This window comes from Parasteatoda tepidariorum, chromosome 3, assembly GCF_043381705.1.
Source record: "Parasteatoda tepidariorum isolate YZ-2023 chromosome 3, CAS_Ptep_4.0, whole genome shotgun sequence".
In the NCBI taxonomy this organism is placed as follows: domain Eukaryota; kingdom Metazoa; phylum Arthropoda; class Arachnida; order Araneae; family Theridiidae; genus Parasteatoda; species Parasteatoda tepidariorum.
Genome location: NC_092206.1, coordinates 9,679,994 through 9,702,951, shown reverse-complemented (window position 1 = coordinate 9,702,951; position 22,958 = coordinate 9,679,994). Strand labels below are relative to the sequence as shown.

The following is a 22,958-nucleotide window of genomic DNA, read 5'->3' as shown; positions in this document are numbered from 1 at the left end:
TACTTTTTTTTATTATCACTTTTTTTAAGTATGGTATAGTTAACAGGTAACATAGAAAACTGTGAATTTCAATGTTTTTATTTTATTATTTTTTTACTTTTTATCAGCATTTTTATTACCAAACATGACTTTTTAAAGAGAGACTCTAATAAACTTTCCTCTTTTAGTAAAACTGTGGTAATGTAAAAAAGTAAAATTGTGAATCTCAACCTTGAGTTTTTCTTTTAAAAATTTAGAAAGATTTTTTTTTTTATTTCTATGTAGCCATCTAGCCTTCTCTTTTGTTTTAAAAAAAATTTGCTTTTATTGACATCTTCAGAATGATGCGACAATTTTTAGAGCATTTCTATAAGATTTAATTATTTTTTCCTCACTTTTTCTTTAAAAAAGGGCAATATGAAAACTGAGATGCTAAGCTTTAAAAAATTCATTCAAGAATTAAGATTGGTTTTTCTCCTGAAAAGTTTCGTTTTTGTGGTTGCTTATATAATAGTGTGACAATCTTAAATGTGTTTCTGATAGACTATATTTCTTTTAACCTTGTTTTATGGATATTTTATTCCAAAAAATATTTTTAGCATTGAAATTTTGTTTTAAAGGTTAAGAGTATTTTTATTTTACTTTCTATTTCTCTTTTTCTTTCTTTCAGTTTCACAAATTTAGTTTTTTTATAGCTGTTAATCAGTTTTTTTATTTATATTTAATATTTCTCATGGATAACTATAATTTTTTTCCTTTCATCTTTATCTTTAAAAAAGGGTAATATGAAAAAAAAATTCAGCATTTCAACCATCAAATATTCGGAATTCTGATGATTTTTTGGCTGAATAGTTTATTTTAAAACCGTCATTGAACAGCCGACCCAACTTTTTAAGTTTACGACTAATGTTCAACTCCATTGTAATTTTGAACCAATCCAGAAGACAAGAGAGTTCCTGGATCAAGTATTGGGAGAAATTTCAGTTAGTGGAGAGCGTTTTGATGAATGTAACTCAAATTTGCATTACATGGAGAGGAAAACCACAAAAACCTCCTACGGTTAGACTGACGGCAAGAGGACTCTAACCCCATGATCCATCTACCACTGAGGATGGCTGAATATTTTGCCAAATCACGCTTTGCTACACCCTAACTTGCTAGCACTAAACATTTGATCGCCAATGGCTAGTTGGCAATTGGAATTTTCACGCTCTGATTTTTCATTAATATTATTAAATTGATCTCTAATCCATTTGCTGAAAAAATCAAGACTGGGAAATAATTAAAACTGTTATCAAGAACCCTAAATGTTTAACAAAAAGCTGCCACTTTTTATCACTAAACAGTTTATTGGAAGTTTTTTTTTTAAAAAAAAAAACATTGAGTGTTGGCATTGCATACACACTGTTTCCACCACAAGTTGAGTGTTTCTTATTCCCTTCCATTTTTATCTTCAACTTTAAATATAGCTGAATCTAGTAAGCTGAAATTCAGATCATTCAAACAAGTAAAAATATCATTACAGCAAACAACCTATGTTAAATAGGAAATATTGTTGAACTAATCATCTCTTGGAATTGTCAAAAATTGACAATTGCAAGAAAATAAAAAATATATATAATAATAATAATAATAAAAAATAAAAAAATAAAATAAAAAACAGAATTTTTATTATAGAAGTTATTTAAAAAGTAAGGGGTGCAAAGCTAATGTCCATAATTGTTGGGTGGTCATAATAAATGACTTCGTGGACCACAGTTAAAGATTGTTATATATTACAGAGATTATAGAGAAAAAGTTATCATAGAGAAAAAGTAAAATATCTATAGAGAAAAGTGCAATATCCTAGAAAAGGTGAAAAAATAGACTATTCACACAAAATAAAAAATTCATTTGACAGTAACACTTAATTAATGTGTAAAAAATTAAATATAATAAAGTTCATATATGATTATTCAGGAAGTTCTTATTTGCACAAACCCAAAAATTTTTGCTGTTTATACCCTTAGTTTAAGAATTTTCATCTATTAATTCCTTGTTATATTTTCCTTGTTATGTCAGTTTTTCATGAACTTTATAAATAAATGCTAATCCAGTAGAAATTATAAACTTAAGTATTCATAATATTTTTCTAAGTAAGTAAGAGTCAATAAATATTACTAAAAGACATCACTTACTTATTGATATTTGAACCTTCTTTAAGTCGCTCACCAACTGCTCCAGTTTTAACCGCTCTCTCACTTCCGGCTAAATCTACCAGACTCATTTTCGAAACTTTTTCACCGGTAACCTTTGGATAAAATTAAGCACAGTTCTTAAAGCCAGAGAAGTAGTTAAATATATTTAAATAGAAATTTTTTCACACAATAATATGAATAAAAAGAACTTAAGAGTGAACATTTACTGATTTTGAACTTTCCACAATTTATTATTTTGAATAAGTAAACAGCTTCCTCCCCCTCTGCTTGCTTTCACTTAACAAATTTTGCAAACAATTCCATTGGGATTTCGTAATAGAGGGGATTGCCTTTTTTAGGAAAACATGGGCCTCAGAGTTTGTCCAGGAAGTTTTATGGCAGAATTTAAAATAATTAAATAATATTGTTTATGCTTGAAATGGTATAACATATTCCAACTCAAGTAAGTTGAAAAGTAGTATCATTTTTAAAATCTAATGAGAAAAATGAACTTTGCTATATTCAAGAAATGATTTTGTAGAACATTGTTTATAATTAAATACATTTTTGTCATTCATTACAGTTAAAAATAATATAATTACAATTTAAATCGTTCAAGGGAAAGGAAGTCTCAACTATTTTGAGTTTAATATTTTACATTTTTTTCCAAGACGCTTTTCAACGTTTCTACGAACATTCATTTTTTTAAAATGTTTATACAGATGACTGTTCAAAAGTATTGTCCTGAATTATGTTCTACGGAGAATTGTTATTTTTTTTTTTTTGATTCCATGAGCAACTTTAAGATGCTCAAAGAAATCTTTAGGGTGTTACCAAAATTTTTTACAAATTTACATCTAGATGAAATTAGATGTTTGAAAGACAAAAACATCTTAGAGTAAATGGATGATTAAATGATACATGAAAACTTAAAAGATATTCAAAAATTCATGAAGGGCTCAGCATTGAAATTTTTTAAGAACAATTACTAATAAAAAAAAAATTTTTTTTTTTTTTTGAAAATAGTAGAAATTTTTTAAGAACAGGGAAAAGGTAGAGTTATTAGGAAAAATAAATTTTAGTAACAAACATATAAATGATGGTTCATCTATGAATTCACCCACACCGATTAAAATTCTTTTAGTCTTGAAAGAGCACAAAACTCCAATTGAACGGCTTGGGATTGTTTCTAAAATTATTCGTGATGTCCTCATTGCCTTACCTCAAAATGAAAATAAACATTAAGTACCAAAAACAAAACTTAATGGGTACAGACAACATCCTAGATATCAAAACTAGATACCAAGGCGGTCACTTATTAATAACTCAAAATCAAAATTAAAATAATTATCACACAAAATCTGTGACAAAACTTCAACTAACAATTCTGAAATAGACCCAAATTTCATAAGGAAAATGACAAATTTAATAAAATTAAACAATAACCAAGTCATTTTGACCAGGCTCCTCAGCAATTTGAGAGCAAGAAGATAAACTTATGTCTAAAGTAAGAACTCTTCTAGTCATTCGTCTGGACCTGTTGACTGACTATGGTAATGAAGTAAAACTATTTCAAGTAGGGGTGTGGGGTCATTATATAGGACAGGTTTTGACTAGAGTTGGCGAGAGAAAGGGAATCTTTTTCTTCGTTCTACTGTGTTTGCCCTAGAGTGAAGAAAAGCTACTATCCCTAAAATGTGCTATTCTTGTTTCCATAGCAGCAGACGGCCTCTGACTTTGTGGCGGGGGGAGTTCTTACCATAGACAAACTATCCCCAGCAGCAAAATAACTTGGGCCCTCATTCAATATATATGAATCTTGGCTCAGTAAGGGTTCAAAGGGCCTTTATTTTTCCAATATTGGACCTATGTAGAATTTTCAGATTGCCCCAAATATTTTACAGCCACTTTACAACCAATATCGGTCCTATACAGAATTGTCAGATTCACACGATATTTTATATCCATTATTTAGCCAATGTAGGCCCCATATAGCCTGTTCTAGGACAAATATGAAAACATTTTGACATACCAATATTGTTCCCTAGGTGCATGTTCTTATAAGACCCATATAGAATCCAACTGGGGCCAAGGTAAAATTATTGCTATGGTATAGCGCTTTTTTTTAAAATACATTTTTAGATGTTTCTATTTTAAAGAACTATATGCGAATAAAATTTATATCAAAAACTCATCACTGCATAATATGTATTGAGGTACAAAATAAATATACTTTAATGAATGAATATGTTATCATTTTAAAAATAATTAGAAACAAAACTTACTCCTGAATACTCATCAGATACTGTACACGTGAGTGTAATTGTAAAAACAGCATGCGACCTACTCGATTCACTGTTCATATTTGTAGCTGCAACGGTTCTAGATTTGTTACCTTCCGCCATTAAATTATTTATTTCCTAGAAAATATTTTTAACAATGTTTTAAAATTAATCGCAAAAGTAAAATATTAAACTAAAATTATAAAGGAAATTGTTAAATAAAACAGGTGAATGCATTTCAGTAACAGAAAAAAGCCTTCTTTAAACAACAACTTATGATAACAGGAGCTAGAATATATACACCAAGAGAAATGTTAAAACAAAGTAAGAAAACACACAAGGAAATAGATTTATTGATGATCTGTAAAGCTTTGATAAATATAATAATGTTTTTGGAAATCAGATAAAACTGCAACTAGTCTTCATAATTGTAAAAAACATCATAACTTGTACCTTTTATGGAAAATAATTTTCACATTTATTAATCAATTAGATTTATTTCTTTATGAACCATGTGATAAATAAATCAAAGTATTATTTGGTTAGGAACAGGAACCACATTTGGTGCATTCCTACTTTTAAAAAATAATTTAAATAAGTATATTCTTGCAATGCTTAGGATGTTTTGTACTTAAAAAAACAATCTCTTCTTAACAAAGTATGTTCCCTATCTTATAACCGCTGTTGAACAGCCAACCCAATTTTTTTTGGTTTACGACTACTAATGTTCAACTCCGTAGTCTTGTAATTTTGAACCCAATCCAGAAAACAAAGGAACTCCTGGATCAAGTATTGGGAGAAATTTTCCTTCGTGGAGAATTTCTTGATGGAACTAATCCGTATTTGCGTTGTATGGAGAGGAAGACCACGAGAACCTCCCATGGTAAGCCAGATGGCAAGGGGACTCTAACCCACGATCCGTCTACCACTGAGGATATTTCACGTAAGCACTGTGGTCGGTGCAAGCTGGATGCGGAATTCGTATCGACAAGTCATTGCTGGGATTCGAACCTAGTTCACCTCATTGGAAGGCGAACACTCCACCCCCTGAGTTATCAGGACTGGATGATGATTTGTAATGTTGAAAAAAATTATTCAATAAAAAATAAGAAATAAAATAAAATATCTAAACATGGTTTTAACACGCATCATAAACAGGGCCACAGACAGCTGGGTAACGCTGTTAAGAGATTACTAGTCTTTTTAAGAGTCAGCCTCAAAAAGTAATTAACCATGCTTTACATAAAAAAAAAGTATTTTACTTAAAAGTATATAAGTTTAAGAACCCTAAAGTTGATAAAAAGGGAGTAATCACAGAAGGAAAAAAACAAATATTACAAATAGAAATTTGATATTGTTAAGTTTTGGTCATTAAGATATTCTGCATATATCTTAGAATAAATGCATTAAACATTTTAATGCGTTTAAAAATGCAATTTTTCTTCAGAGAAATTATATGATATTCTGTTATTTTAAATATTTCTACTTCACCTTAACTACTGATTCATCTACTTGCAAAAACTTACAAAATTTGGCAAATAAAAAATCCTGAATTTCAAAACTACTTTAAAGTATGTTGATAAGTAACATTACCTGTAAACTGTATATGTGCACAGTTATGCAATAGATTTAAAAGAGTTACACACAAAACTTTTGAAATAAGGAAAGTAGGGGACTGTCCAGATATTTTGTAAAAGGCCCGTTTTGTGTGAAATTGTGAAAAAATTACTCACATTCTTTCAACCAGGGTCCTCCTTTTATGTGTTTGTGCAAATAGGGTCCGGTTATTGCAAAACACTTTTTCAAGGAGTTTTTAAATTTTAAATAGATACAAGATTATGCTCGGCACTGTAAAATTAAAATAAAAAAATTACATTTTTAAAAATAAACAGCAATTGCTGCTTCTAAATTAGAGATGCAACATACAAATATTTGAGATTTAGCCTATACTGCTGAACGCAGAATATTCATTTCGGATGAATAATGGATGAATCGTTTGCCAAAGACTAAACTTAATTCATTTACATCCATCTTTCTTGTTTTCTGCCCTGGAAAGGGTTTATTTGATTAACAAAACAATAATGAAGATAAACAAATTTGTGAAGGGTCTGATTAAAAGAAAAATCATTTTGTGAAGGGTTTGTTTTTATGAAAAGATATTTTGTGAAGGGTCTGTTAAGGAACCCAAATTTCTTCTAAACAGACCCCTGGAAAGACAATTTATTTTGCTACTCAAAATTATTCGCATATTTAAAGATGTATACAGTCCAATCTTCGTTTAAAGTATTGATAACTGACAAAAATGTATTAGTTGAATTTTTAAAAATTAAATTTTAAAATAAATCAAAAATAAATTTTCTAATTAGTATATAATAAACACTCGTCACGTAAAAGTAAACAGATTTCAATAGATTCAAACATTGAAAGTAAATATAAGGTATAAGCGTTTCTTTTTTTTTCCCTAGTAACTTCTTTGGAAAAATATAAATTTTGATTCGTAAAATGTTACATTCATTATTGATATCTGAGTTTTACTTACTATTTGAAAGAGAAGAAATAAAAATGATAAAATAAGAATTCTCAAAGTAGTCTACGGCCTATAACTTTTCTCTAATAATACTTAACAACATTATACAAATACCTCATAAGAAGAAACAGCTAATGTCGATAATCCATCCACGTATGGGCCTAAAATATTGTGTTCTCTAACTTTCAGGGTCTGTTTACAACTAGAAGAGTAACGAAAAGGTGTCACAATATAAAAATAATATAACGAATAGTAAACATTATATTCCTAAAGTACAAAATATGCTAGCAAAAAATATTACTAGTATTTAAAATAAATACACAGTTTTATATTTTGTAGAGACAAAATATACCAATTAAGTGTAAGTATGATTAGTCCGAAATTTCATTAAAAACCTTTGAAAATTACAAATAGTAAAATCTTTTATTGAAACCTATATGTTTTACCGTGTCACAGTGGTATACTTTCATCAATAGGAAAAATGGTAAGAATGTTAAAACAGAAATTATGTAATTCAGACGTTACATCATATTAAAGAAATAAATATGCAGTTAAATTAAATTGATAGTAAGTGTTAAAAAAAAATTACTGATTTCCAAATACGTGAAAAACATGGTATAACAGTAAAATCATAAACAGTAGAGTGAACAGTATCACCAATATTGAATCTGAGGATGATCAGGATAAAATTATCTTTCCGAGCAGCAAAATGAATTGGGCCAAAATTCATGAATCTTGGCTCAGTAAGGGTTCAGAGGGCCTTTATTCTTCCGATATTGGCCCTATATAGAATTTTCTGCCCAACCAGATATTTTACAACCACTTTACAACCAATATCGGTCCTGTATAGAATTGTCAGATTCACCCTATATTTTGTATCCATTATTTAGCCAATGTAGGTACTATATTGGCCAATGTAGGCCCCATATAAGCCATTCTAGGACCAATATTGAAAAATTTAGACATCACAGTATTGGTCCCTCGGTGCATGTTCTTATAGGATTCTTATCGAGCCAATTTTGAACCTAACTGGTGCCAAACATAAAATTGTTGCTAGGTTTGAGTTGACCAATTTATGGATAGCTGTATTTTATATTATAGAAAATAAAATAAAATAAATGAAATACAAACCATTGTATTTCTCTTTCACAAAGAAACTCCATTTGCTTTCAAACAACAATTTGTAAAACATAAAAAATTTCTTATAACAACGTTTTTCAAAGCTGCCAACTACTATGCTGTTTGCAAAATATTTTACAGGATGGTAGACAATCAAAAAGCTTTCAGAATTTTCTGTTATTCTGCGAACATTTTAAGAGCATCAATTCGAAAATAAAACAGGAACAAGGTGCCTTTTATCTGATCTTTTGAATAATTCACGTATAGCATTGTGGTAAATAACTTTAAAAATCAAGTTTACACAGCAAATATTCATACATTAAAACATAAACTTTGAAAAAGTTTATCCCAAAAGAGTAGAAAGTTGCCCCCTCATTGTTTTATGAATCTAAAATTCATGTGCATTATTAGATAATTGTACATCCAAAATGAACAGCTATTAAGCAACACTTGGAGAATAATGAAAATACTCACCCTTTGGGATCAAGCAAATCGTGAACTTTTTCATTATAAATTTCCATGTAAGACACCTCTACTTTGTAATCGGATTGCCTGCCAGTAGCAGTGATCCTTTCAAAAAGAGCATCACACAGCCTTGGAATTAATCCCTTGTTGTCCTCTGAACCCATCATGGTGAAAGACTTTCCCGACCCTGTAACATCATACCTTTATTAACCCAAAGAAGCAGACACATCACAAAGAGAAAAAACTCCTCTTAATTTTTGAGAGCAAAATTTAAAATGTAAAAGTGAATTTGAAATTTGCATATTACTACCATTTTATACAACAGATCATGTTGTTGTTGTTACTCACCCCCCTGGTGTAGGAAAGCCTACACCAGGTCCAAAAGACCCGGTCGCCGAAAAACATTGAAAACCCTCTACTGCTCAACCAAGCTTCTGTTTTATTATTTGCACAATATGTGTCTTTTACATCATAATCAGGGGTCTATTTAGGTTTGTCTGAGAGGCACCTATTTTGTGAAAATTTAGACATAATTTGTGAAAATAATAAAAATTATATTAAAAAATCAACACAAAAATATTGTAAAAATATGGATTTATCGTTTCTTACGAGACACAAAAATAAAATTTTAAGAAAAAGTATTTTGTGAAATTATTCTTCAGTTTTTCCTAAAGTTGAATTTGTGAAGGTACCGCTACACGGTAGTAAATTTGGCTTGGACAGACCCCTGATAATTAAAGTAAATTTTCTGTATTTAAAATCTACATAGTTTTCAAAATATCCAGCGAATTTGTCTTTTTTCCCATGATAGCTTGCAGCCCTAACAATGATTTTACATTTTGATTTTTTTTTCGAAAAAATTAAATTTCTATTTCGAAAAAAATTTGACATAACAAGGTTTTGAGAAGAAACCCTTTGACATAGGAATTCAAATTAACATTAGGTGAAGATGTTATAACAAGGGAGAAATTTTTTTTTTTTTTTTTTTTTTTTTGAAATTAGAAGGTTTTTCTGATATTGAAATTCGAGATATCCAGAGTATACTGTATCTGATAGAGAAAAATTTATCACAAGGTAAATTTTTTCTTTTTTAAAAATGCAAATTATGATTAATTAAATGTTAAGCTCCTTTTCACGGAGATTTAACTTCTTTGTTTAAATTTATGTAATTGAAGCCATAATGATCATTGTCAACAAGCAAAAAAGTTAGGAAATCAAAAAATTTTGAGATATGATCTAAATTCTAAATTATCTCTAACAAAAATTATTAAATTTTTTAAAAAGAAAACAATTTGTTCCTTCTATATAAACACTTGTTCAAATCAATGACACAACGAGAAAAATTTACTGGACAAGGTTTTAGAATTGATAGTTTCAATATTCATAAATTTTCAAAAATAAAGCAATTTAAATAAGTAAAATTTAAAATCATAATTGAATCGATACTATAAGTTAACTAATTGATAAGAGGAGGTTAGTGTGCATAATATTTGCAAAAAAAATTCACTTAACATTATTCTACATATCATATGCATAGTTTGTATTTTCTTCCCATAGACTTAGAGCTTTATTTCTGAAGTATGTCTAATCCATTTAATTTCTGGAATCAGCTTTACTATATTTTGGGATAATCGTCGATGAAATATGCAGTCAGCAAGATAGGTGAAATAAATGTGCAGATTTTTTAATACTACAATGATAGACGTTTACTCATATTGTGTTTATTTTTACAACACTAGATTATTTTAATTTTTGCACCATGCTAATCTCTTTTATGATTGACTGCTTTAATTCTTGAAAATGATTTCTGTGTAGGGTTTTAACCCCCTCTTGGTTGAACCTCGGGCTCAAAAAATAGAAACATACTTGTAATTAATGGGAAGAAAACAAAATAATAAATCAAATGTGTGTTTTACCCGTTTGCCCATATGCGAATATGCACGCATTGTAGCCTTGAAAAGCATTGTCCAAAATATCAGCTCCAAGGCTATTGAACACAACTTCTTGGCCAGCATAATTGGAATTACTCTCGCAGAAGGACCAAAAACAATGATCGAATGTGAAACTCTGAAAAATAAAATGCAATCATTACATTTTACAGGCTTCATATAGCGATTCAAATTGAAAATCAGGACAACATATTACACAAAATCAGTAAAATTTTTCAGCTCATTAAACAGATACTAAATTATTTTTTAAAAAAAGATGATTTATGAAAGAAAAGAAAAAGAGATTTTCCTGCAACAATAAATTACTTAAAAACTAACTCATATATGATCTACATACTAAAATAAACAAATGATAAGAAAGAGTAATACCTCACAATCTGGAAACCAAAGATCAAGAAAATAATAAGATTCTAAATCATTATTACATAATGTAATAAGACACATAAAAGTACTTCCGAGTTTGTAATAAATTGCATGAAAATTGTCAGAAATGAAAAATAAAGTTTTCACTAGACGGAATTCAGCTAAAAAAATTTAATAACTTAATCTCTTAACAATTAACAATCGGACATAAGAAAAAAAAATTAGATAGCAATAATTCTGAGTTTCTTTACCATTAGATGATGACTGAAACAAGATTAACTAATTGGACAATCGGATTTTAGGATTTTTGCTATCATTGTAAAATAATTTTTAAAAAAATTTATAGTAAATCCAAATTTTTCGATTTTTAATACATATTATTTTAAAATTCTCACTTTTATTTGTAGAAATTGAAATGAATAACAAACACAAAAAAAGAAATTGAATAACACACACAAAGAAAGTCAAAATATTTTGCATCATCAGAAATATCAGGAAATCTACGGACCCTGCATTTTATTAATTACGGTTTACATTATTATTATTACTGGCAAAGTATTAAAAAAAAGAAAAACTTCCTATTATGTACTTTATCTTTTATTGAGATTTCTAAAGAAAACTGTACACACATAGTTACCAGATAAATATTGCTTCATACCAATAATAAAATGAAATTTTTAATCAAGTACTAGTCTTCCTTATTCAAATAATTTTTAAGACCTCCACTTTCAATTCTAGAAACAAAAGTAATAAGAGAAAGTCATTCAGAAGACGATTTCTCAATTAATCTTTCAAAAATTCTCCGATCGAAGAGGAAAAAAGTTAATTGGAATCGATCCTTTTTAAACTCAGATTAAAGAAACGAATCAATGACTGTAGAACTACTAAACTCCACTCTGCAAGATATGCATTTGCTGAAACTAACGTACATTACCATTGTATTTATCATCATAAAAATTTAATAACGTAAAATTGTTAACTCAGTTAAATAAACATAAACAACGTATGTACATATAAAAGTCAGAAACGTAAATAAATGCATGACCCCCGAATTCATCTCGACGAAAATCTTGACTGAGTACAGAAATAACTGAATTCCTAATAAGTTCGAAAGAACGAATCCCGCAAAGAAGGCTATATGTCTGAACCATCATTAATGGACTGTCCCTAAATATAAACTATCGAATTTTGCTACTTCAACTAGCACTATTAATTAAAATGAAAGTAAGTTGGATCGAACATCTAAACCTTTCGATTTTTAATCTCGATTATTTTAAAATACGCATTCGAAGAAAATGGAATGTTCTTAAAACAAATAAAAATTAAAAAACTAAGCAAAAAAACGTGACAAATAAAGACAACTATGAAACCTTCAGTACTGTCACCATGCAGGTAAACAACTTATAAAATCGTTCTCGTACTCAAGTCCAGAGTTTGAGAGTTGTTGTAGTTCATTTACGTCGTACTAGAGTTGCACAATGGGCTATAGGAGACGGTCTGGGAAACATCCCTGAAGATCAGAAGGCATGCCATCACAATTTTGATCCTCTGCAGAGGGGATGGCACCCCGCTTCGGTAGCCCGACGACCTACATGCGAAAGCGAGCACTTTAAGGTAGAACACTTTGATGAGGACCAATACCGCACACCTTCGGTCCCTACGCAGACTGATCCAAGTGGTCACCCACCCGTACACTGACCGCAGCCAGTGATGCTTGATCTGCTGGGAACCGCGTCTTAACGATCAGTCCACTGTGGGACAGAGTTTAAAGAATTCAATTCTCAAACTTTAAATTCCGTTACAGTATACAACAGTATTCTGTTACAGTATACAAATTCTGTATAAATTCTAGTTCTAATATTTTTAAATAAAATATACAAGAATTTTTATACATAATATTTTAAAAGAAGTTATATTTAATGATGGATGATTTCTTGAAACTTCTGAACCTTGGATTTCCGGAAACTTCCGAATCGTGGCTAGCGATAAATTCGGAATTTTTCCGGAGCACAATTATCTTTGCATATTACATCAACAAATAATAAAAGAGTCCACTAGAAATATATAGTTTCAGTCTGAAACTTCAGCTTCAAAAATAAATAAATAAATAAATATAAAATAAATACTGCAGTGTGACAGAGATTATTAATTAACAGTTAATTATTTGAATTGATTCATCTTTAATGTGATCCCATTTTCCTGAAACTGATATCCTCAACGAATATTATTAAATACGGATGCTTTTTAAGAAAGAAATATGAAATAAAAGTCCCCTAACTATATTGCCAAAATAAGCAACTAAAGGCCAAATATGGCATAGAAGTGAGTTAATACATTGAGAAATCGAATGATTGTAAGGAAATAATGAGTCGCTCAGTAGCACTTCTTTTTAACGAAATTCGTAAAAGGTGATTTATAATGAAGTATTTAATAAAAGTTGTTGAAAAGAATAATTAAAAAAGCAAAGGGGAAACGAGGTAATTGCGAAGTTTAATCGCAATTCTTAAATGGAGGGGGAGGGGAGTAAAAAACAATAAAAATTATAGCAAAGAAAGAAGAATGACTCATGTTTAGTTTACGAAATTTTTTTAACAATATTATACTTTTTACAAATTCTTCATAATATAATTATTAGAAAAAGCGGTTAATGTATATTTTCTTGAATTTTTGAGTAAAATGCTGAAATGACACAAAATTTTTTATATAATATTATAAGGATCTGAAAAAGAAAAGCGACCAAGTAAGAGGTAAAGCAAAAAAAAAANAAAAAAAAAAAAAAATGGTCAGGCCGCACCAGACGGGTAAAATTTCTATAGTATCAACATCTTCTACTTTTATTATTTATTTATTTATTCATAATAATTTTTTATAAGTTTAAATTTGGGGACGACAAAATAATGATCCTCTTCCTCATTATTTATGCATCTTTTTATTTATGTATTTATTTATTTTAATGAAACATATTTTATTTTCATTTTTCAATTGATTTCAAAGAAAGCAGCAAAGTTGGGAACTTTGGGATTTTCCCGGCGACCATTTTCGTACTTAGAGAATATTCTGTCGACCATTTTCGCCAAACCAGACATTATCGCCAAAAGGTAGCTTCTGCGCCAATAACCGAAAATTTAATCACATTTACTGAGTAATCCTTGACTACGCAAATTAGTTTTCCTTCCCGTGCTGAAATTTATTTATTTTTTTTTTTTACTCCACGCAAGGATAATGACTTGATTGTTTGCACTTTAAAAGTTATCAAGGATTTTTTGCCAACTTAATGATCTATAATATTATATATGGTCAAGATATATTCAAGAATAATTTAATCAATGAGTAAATACAAACAAAAAAAAGAGGTTTTTACTTCCGATTCTTTTTATTGCAATTTTTATTACGCATTTTTACACTTACACTTTTTTTGTTATTATTATTTGATAAATTTAATGTGTTTAGTACGTTTATTTGGGAAATTGCTTTTCATTATGAGGGCACAAGAGGATTTGCGCATTTTTGCGAGCGTTGACGGGATAGTACCCAAAGGTGAGTCAAGAGTTATATATATTTTTTTCCCCTTAATATATATACCTTAATCTTTTCTTTTTTTGTAAGTAAATACAAATTAAAAGGACCAAAATTAGTTATTATGATCAATCTCTTTTTCAATTTTTATGTGCTTAAATATATTTCTTCACTATTTGCAGATTCTTTAGAGGGAGCGGCAATCCTGAAAAATCTTTTTCATCAAACATCATAAGCCCCCATTTATCTTTTTCCGTGTATTTTATAAGAGTATATGTTTCTTTTTTTATTTATCAATACATTTCTAAAAGAGCCACAATTTCCAAAAAGTTTTTCTTCTTTTTTCGCAAATACTTTTTTTTTGAAAAAATAAATTTTTGTATATAAAATTAATATACAAAACTTTATTTTTTCGAAAAAAAAAAATATTTGCTTTTTTGACGAGAAAATTACACTTTCAATATTATTTTGAAATAATTATTATTTACTGGTACTGAAAAAAAGCAAAATGCAACAAAACCTGCTTTATTGCTAGAAGAAGGAGTAAAAAGGCGATTATTAAAAACACCTTATTTCATCAGACTATCAAGCGGGTTTTGACGTTTTTTTCACCCTGCCTTCCTTTTTGGTGATTCGACAGCATTTTTATTTTTTTCTTTGCTTGAATATTAATTTAATACGCCTACCGTGATCAGTCTTTGGATGATCACGCCTTTTATAGAGATTTGAAGAATTTTCAGGAGAAAAAAAAAAAAAATTTCTTCTTCTTTCTGGCATAAAATTATTTTGCAATTTGAATGCCACAATACATTTTGTTTAATATGCTTTCATTTTATTTGCACCATCATAACATCAAAAACCAAGGCTCGCATTAAAAATACAACCAAACATCTTTTTTTAAAAAAAGAGATGCTTTCACTGCTATTTATTTCATTTTCAAAACAAAACAATTTAATTTATTCGACGGTACCCTCTGAAGCATATCATCCCGTCAGAGTGTGGCAAGCGCCATTTTAAATTGGCCTCTTTTTTTAATACAATCAGCATTTTTTGATAAATATGTCGCAGTATTCGAGTAATTTCGTTAAGTTGATTTATGATTCTAAATTGACAGCATTTAACTACTTAAAAATCACTAACCACATTGGTTGCTTTACATTTTTCAAAAGGAAAAAAAAAATACACAAAAGTTCTAAAAATTATTGAGCGGGTTTTCTCCAAAACTAATTCAAGCGGCGTCTTTTTTCCTAATCTTTTTTTAGATATATAGTGCCTTCAATTGAGAAGTTTTTTTTTTCCTTTCTTTTCTTTTTTAAATCAAAGATTTGCTAAATACAAATAAATAAAATAATAGATAGTCAAAAATTTAATCTCAAATTTCAGACGACGAAAGCTTCTTTAGCATTTTGGGAATTAGTGAACTGTCAAACCAATTTATATAATAAATAAAAAAAAATAAAAAATTTCTTGCTCTTCGGCAAAAATTTGGTTTAACAGAGCGTGATGTTGTTTTAAAGTGTTCGCTACTTATTTAAAGTGCAGTTGAAATCACAATTAGAATAAATTGAAGAAAGACTTACCTTTGGTTGTTTGCTGCTTATTAAGAAGAGACCCCAAAAGAGAACATAAAAAAAAGAGAGAAGAAAAACAACATTAAAAAAAGTAGTATTTAAAATACGTCAACACAATTTATTTTTTACTAATTACTGTATTTATGCAGTATACAGACAAAGAATAGGGGAAGAAGTCTAGCTTTCATTGACATACTGGATAGTTTGTCTAAGGTAAGAACTCCCTCCGCCACAAATTCTGAAGCAATCTGCTGCTATGGAAGAATGCACAAGAATAGCGTATTTCTTCTCTTAACTCAAGGGCTAACACAATAGACAGAAGAAAAATATTCTTTTTTTCTCACCGACGTTGGGGGTTGAAATTCGCCGTAGAATTTCCGGGTTACTATTTTCGTCCAATTTTTAGGCCTAAGCTTGAAAAAACAAGCCTCCCAATATTATTATACCTGCAGTGTTTTCAATATAACGCTTTCTTTCAATTTAACTTACAACGAAACAAACAACAAATGAATTTGGAAGACTTCGCAAGCCTGCTATGATGCTACCCAAAAAATAACAAACGGTGGCCATTTTACACGAATATACGCGACACTCAAAGCATAGCAAACCTTACACTTTGAGCCGCGATGGCTCAGAGGAACCGGGTTCGAATCCCAATCGATACGAATTCCGCATCCGACTTGCACTGACCACAGTGCTGACGTGAAATATCCTCAGTGGTAGACGGATCATGGGTTAGAGTCCTCTTGCCGTCAGGCAAACCGTGGGAGGTTCTCGTGGTCTTCTTCTTCATGAAACGCAAATGCGGGTTAGGTCCATCAAAAAGTCTTCTACGAAGAGAAATTTCTCCCAATACTCGATCCAGGAGTTCCCTTGTCTTCTGTATTGGGTTCAAAATGACAAGGCTACGGAGTTGAAAATTAGTAGTCGTAAACCCATAAAATTGGGTCGACTGTTCACCGACGGTTATTGAAAGAAAAAAAAAGCAGAAAATTATATTTCTCATACATAAAGCTCTCATAAGTTTTTAACTATCAGTTTTATGGAATGGGTTATATAATGCTGGGTTCCGTAAATACGGAAGTACCCTCATAAAACTATAACATGCTATTCTCCATAAGAAGGTGCGATTCTTGTTTTGTGCTCGATTAATCGCATTCAATTTAAGCTATTTATGGCATATTTCTATGTTCATCACAAAAGAAAAAATTGATCCTTTATTTTTGGAGGCAAAAGCGAAAGAATGTAATAGTAATAAAAAATAAAACAAACAACTTTATTTTGAATTTAAGACATTTACTTATTTCTAATAGTATGCCGTATATAGATTTTATTTATTATCTTAAAAAGAACGGAAGTTATGGAGAGAGTAGGTAATTGCTTAAAGTGCAAAATTTCAAATCGACAACATTCCTTATTTCCGCTCCATTAGTAAATCGGGTGGAAATGATGTCAACCGTTACAGCAGTAGCGAGAGAAAGTGACATTTTCCCCTCAAGGCTATCTCGATCTAGTTTCGTTTTCATTTTGACTTATGATAAACAACTCTCTCTCTCCCACAAAGATTTGACTTTTCTCAACCTCTCCCCCTCCCACACACACACACCTTAAAAAAAAAAACGATCTGAAAGTGGTTGAGATCTTTAAACGGGATATCAACGATTTAAATTTTACAATTTAATCGATTAAAATAAAAATCTTTCCTCCTTTCCGCACATTTTTGATGTTCAAAGTTCATAAAAAAAAAAAATAAAAAAAAAAAGATTTTGATAGCTTCACACGAGGTACCAGTGATTTACATTAAATAATTAAAAACGGCGATTTAAATCACAATTTTAATACATTTTTAAATTACCGAATAAACGTTTATTTATTCATTTTACGAATTTAGATATTTGATCTTTACACATGGGCAGATAAACAAAATCTGAAAATATGGTTCATATAGTTAAGTCAAGAGAGTAATCGAGAGATTTAAGTCAAGAGTTTAAAACATCTCATATTATTATTTTCTTGAAATCTTTAAATGAATCAAATAAATTTCAGGGCACAATCAATCGTAAAACGGGTTTATTTTTAATAACTATTTATTATAGAATTTAATACTGAGCGAAAGCAATTGGTTACAAGAATATATCTTGTAATAGTAGAATCTACGAAATCGGTTGAAATTATATTGTAATGTTAATATATTCTAATGTAATGTATGTAAATTTTATTTATTTGTTTGCTTGGCAAGAATTTTGTATGAAATGAAATAAAAAAATATTCTCGTATAATCATAATGCACATAGCAAAGTTTATTCCCTTTCCTTTTCATTAGTAGCTTACAAATTGCAATTTAGGAGATAGCTTACATCATATCACTTGTCCAATGGTTTGTTACTTGCTGATATACATATAGTTATACATATAACAGGGTTGGCAAGGTTTAGGACAGAATGTATTAATCCACGGTTTAAACCCTGGTTTAAATCGTCCTGTCCAAAACCCCTTTGTCCAAAACTGTCTTAAACTGTCCAAAACCCTTTTACTCAAATTATGTCACAATTTTATCTGAACAATATTTAAGAGGTAAAATAAACATAGAACTAATAACATATTGATAATTAAATATACTAGAGAATATTTGTTTTTAAAAGTATAATGTTTTATTAATATTGTTTGACTCTTCAATTTAAACAAAGGAAGATTAATCAGTAATCAAGTTCAATTGGTCCTCTCATTCAATAGTACATAACTGAAGTTTGGCCTTGCCATACAGGTTAAAATATTAGGGACTAAGTGCTTGGTTCGTCATAAACAGGTTTATTTATCTATAGTACTATTCAAGAATACTTTTATTTCATTCATGTTCAATTCTTTTAGCATAGTGGTGATACATCACCAGTGTCAGTAACTGAAACTGATGTTATGCCCTTCAAAACTGTTAATACATTTTTCAGTTATTTTGTATTTTCAATTTAAACTAATATATTTATATTTAAAAACAATTTTTTTTAAAAAAGATGTCTTTTTTATAATCCTGTAATGCAGAAATTATAAAATTTTTTTAAAAAAATATTGTGAAAAATAAAAGGTTAATTTTTGAACAAATTTAGTATTTTTTTTAAGAAAAATTATTATTTTTTAATATTGCCATATTTATCCTTATGCAAAAATATTATTTATCAGTATTAAAAGCATATTTATATTTAAAGGATTAGGTATTCACTTTTGTTGTTCAATGAATTGTGGAGCTTCAAAAATTATAAACCTTTTCCTATTATATTATATTATTTTCTTTTAATAAGTTATAGTAAATTGTATAAAAAATATCAAATATTTATTGATACATGTAATTATTATGTGTACAATGGTTACACCTATAGAATTTTTACCTTTTACCAAAGTTCAAGGTTTTGGACACTTTAAGACAGTTTTACCCAGTTTAAGACAGTAAAACCCACGTGTCCTGTCCAAAATCAGTTTAGGACGTCCAAAACCTCAACCCTGATATATAGATAAATATATATTATCTAATAAATTAATATTAACTAATAACTTATGCTATCCATAATACGCAAATAATATATATTGCTATCAGTTATAAATAACAAACTACTATATCTGTAAATAAATTGTAAAAAATTTACCTCTAAAAACCCCAACTCTAATTCAAAATGGTCCGTTTTTTATTTTGCGCACCGTACAATAGATTTACTATGAATGAAAACATTTTTTAATAAAAACAATATATTTTAAAATGTGTAATAATGAGATATTCTAATAGAAGAACTTTCTGAAGCCTAAATTTGCCGTTAGAATTTAGTAGCAAGAATTATATAAATATCACTCTCTCCCTGAGGCAGAAGAATCACAAACATGAGTTCCTTTTTATTTATCGCTTGTTAAGTGCCTTACATTTTGCATTATTTTTTTTTTTTTTAATTTTTTAAAGCACTTTTGGTTTTTAAGAATTTGTGATTTGGAAATGTCAAGTTTTGGGGAAATCCCCCACTTGTATACAATTTTTTGTATACTGTGACTAAACTGATTATCTTCATCTGTCAGGGTTTATTCAGGGGAAAATGACATACTTCATAAGTGAGTAGCTTAAAGTGAATAAAAATGATTCGATATTTGATAAGAATTGTTTATATAAAAAATGATTGTTTTGAATTGGGAGAGACGAGTGGATAGGGCGGAAGGGAGAGAGAGGCAAATCGACCTGCAGATGGAATAATCCATTCTATAGTCGTCTCTTTGATGGGGGTGGAAACAGAACCGAGTTCTTCCAGGGAACCCTAGGATTCCATAGAAGAGTTTCCGAGAGTTAAAACTTTTTTTTTTCCCTTTTTAACCAGTAAAGATTTATAAAACCTGTCATTTATATGGCATCAATAATTCAGTATTTATTTAATACTATTTAGATTATATATTTTTTTTAAATTCTGGAGGAAAAAAAATTGCAAAATTTAAAAAACATATGTTTATCCTAATAGCAATACAGTGAATCTAACTATATATAAAAATCTAATGATGGCGTCGCTGTTATCCATTGTTGTCTATGCAATTTTATTGGCCGCAAAATCACGTGGTAGGATCAAGTTTTTCCTCATTCATTTCATTTCCATATTGTTTTGGTTGTCATCAGCATAAAAATAATAAAAGTCATAAAGGTTTTGTTTTTCTATAAATATTTTTGTATCCATAATTTAAAGTTACTTAACTGTACTGCTATTATTACGCTTTTAATTTAAGAGTTTAAAACTAAGAGAATTGTTGGGTTTTTTTTTTTTAATTTTTTATTATTATTATTATAAAGTATAATTCTGCGCTACAAAGATAAAGTTATTTAAAAAGGCGATCTATCTTATGAACCGTTTTACAATTATTATTTCTGTGCAAATAACATTAATAACACTGTAAAATTACAGTTAAAAATATCTGTTAAATGAGTAAGAACAGAACGATCTGCTTCACTCACAATGAGATACAAGCAAAAATAGTATTTAAATATATCCGCCAGTTTAGTAACCGAAAATATTAAATTACGGTTGTAAACTCATGAACAATTTAATGCTGTAACAACATAAATGTTATTTTAAAAAATGATTACTTAGAAAAATTACTTCTGTTCACCAATAGATCTAAATATTCATAATACAAATAGATATGGATGATATTTGGCGAAAAAGCTTCTAAAGTGTAAAATTGACTCTTTTCTCGGGAATTCGAAAAAGACAATCTTTCTCTGAAGAGACGTTTTTTTTTTCTTTTTTAGTCATAGTTTTTAAAAAAATCCGCGCTTTTGTGTATATTATACGGGTCTGCCAATATACAATAATAATAACATATTAATATAAAGAGCAATTAGAAACAATATATTGGATGTTGATGCATTTAAAGTTGTCTTCACTTTATAAACGCAATATATTCTTTAGCAGATGCTATTTATTAAATAAAAAAAGAAATAAAATTCTGAATATCAGGGTTTTTACCATCGATAAAAATATGTTTTTTCCCAATTGTTTTGCAAAAGGAAACGCGTTTTTTCTATAGTTTTTATTATCTTCGGAAACATTCTGTTATTTCTGAGAATGTTTTAAAAAACAAGCTTACATTTAAGGTAGCATTTGGAGAAAGAATTTGGAACGCTGTTTGAATATTCTTATAAACTTAGAAGTACAACATATAAACATTTTAAGAGCTAATAATGTTCTAAAAACTGTTGCAATGGTCGTACTAGTTGTCCTGATATTCCTAATACAAAAAAATTTCTGCTGTTTTGTTCCATTTAACATTTTTTTTTCTTAGAGCATTATTTATTTTATTCCTTTATGTAACAGTGAAAGCTCAATAAAACAAGTACGGCATATTAGGCGAAGTCCGCTATAACATTAAATTCCTCATCAAAATGCTACTATTAACTATAGTATAATTATATCATCATAATAAAATAAAAAATTACTAACTTCGCAATAACTTTAATTTATTTTTAGAGAAATACATTTTTCCAATAAGTTTTCTTATAGTATTAAATGTTTTATTCTTCACGATGAATATTTTTAAAATTATTAGTATTCTTTCTTTTGTTTTTATTATTTGGTTAGAATACAGACAGTTGCTAATGAGTATATATGTATCAAAGGCTAGAATTTACAAGAGAATTAGACTAATTAAAATAAATAGGCATTTTATTATTTTAGATAAAGTTATATATACACTAATACATATTTTATATTTTATAACCGTCGTTGAACAGCCGACCCAATTTTGGGTTTACGACTACCAATTTTCAACTACGTAGCCTTGTCATTTTGAACCCAATCCCGAAGACAAGGGAACTCCTGGATCGATTATAGGGAGAAATTCGCCTTCGTGGAGGACTTTATGATGGGACTAACCAGCATTTGCGTTACATGGAGAGGAAGACTACGAGAACCTTCTACGGTTAGACTGACGGCAAGGGGACTCTAACCAATAATCCGTCTACCACTGAGGATTTTTCACGTCAGCAGTGAGGTCGGTGCAAGCCGGATGTGAATTCGTATCGACCAGCCATCGCTGGGATTCGAACCTGGCATTGGAAGGCAAACGCTCTATCCCATGAGCCATATATATATATACATACGGCTTATATATATGGGTCATTCTCACAAAAACAGTCATTTTCATGTCCCCAGTATATTTTATGTTTGTTTTACAGCTTACGAAGGAAAAAAAATTCAGGGAAAGTGTCCTTCAGAATGCAAGCTAACAAAAGAATAAAAATAAAATTATCAATTTCTATTTTTTATTTATTTTAGGTAATTAAAATATACCAATATGTCATTCCCTCACTTGTCCCCACTGCTGATTTAAGAAAAGAAAAAAATTGTTTCTGAAATAAAAAAAATTTTTTTACAAATTCGTGTTTTTTATTTCAGAATACTGAAATATAGAATTCAGGAAATCAATTTTAAATTTAATTTCTGATAAAAATATTAACACAGCACTATTTTAAACTTTGTCCCCAGTGTTTCGCG

General features: G+C 29.2%; 1 protein-coding gene across 1 annotated transcript in view; it reads right to left on the bottom strand.

Annotated features, from left to right (window-relative positions):
- LOC107441478 (Kinesin heavy chain 73) overlaps positions 1 to 22,958 on the bottom strand; it is a 129,414-nt gene that overhangs the window by 58,808 nt on the left and 47,648 nt on the right. The window contains exons 3-8 of the mRNA XM_043045685.2: positions 15,958 to 15,970; positions 10,466 to 10,616; positions 8,559 to 8,736; positions 7,080 to 7,167; positions 4,442 to 4,576; positions 2,157 to 2,269 (exon numbers count right to left, since the gene is read on the bottom strand). Of these exons, the coding sequence (XP_042901619.1) occupies positions 2,157 to 2,269; positions 4,442 to 4,576; positions 7,080 to 7,167; positions 8,559 to 8,736; positions 10,466 to 10,616; positions 15,958 to 15,970 (678 nt within the window). The remainder of the gene's footprint in view (positions 1 to 2,156; positions 2,270 to 4,441; positions 4,577 to 7,079; positions 7,168 to 8,558; positions 8,737 to 10,465; positions 10,617 to 15,957; positions 15,971 to 22,958) is intronic.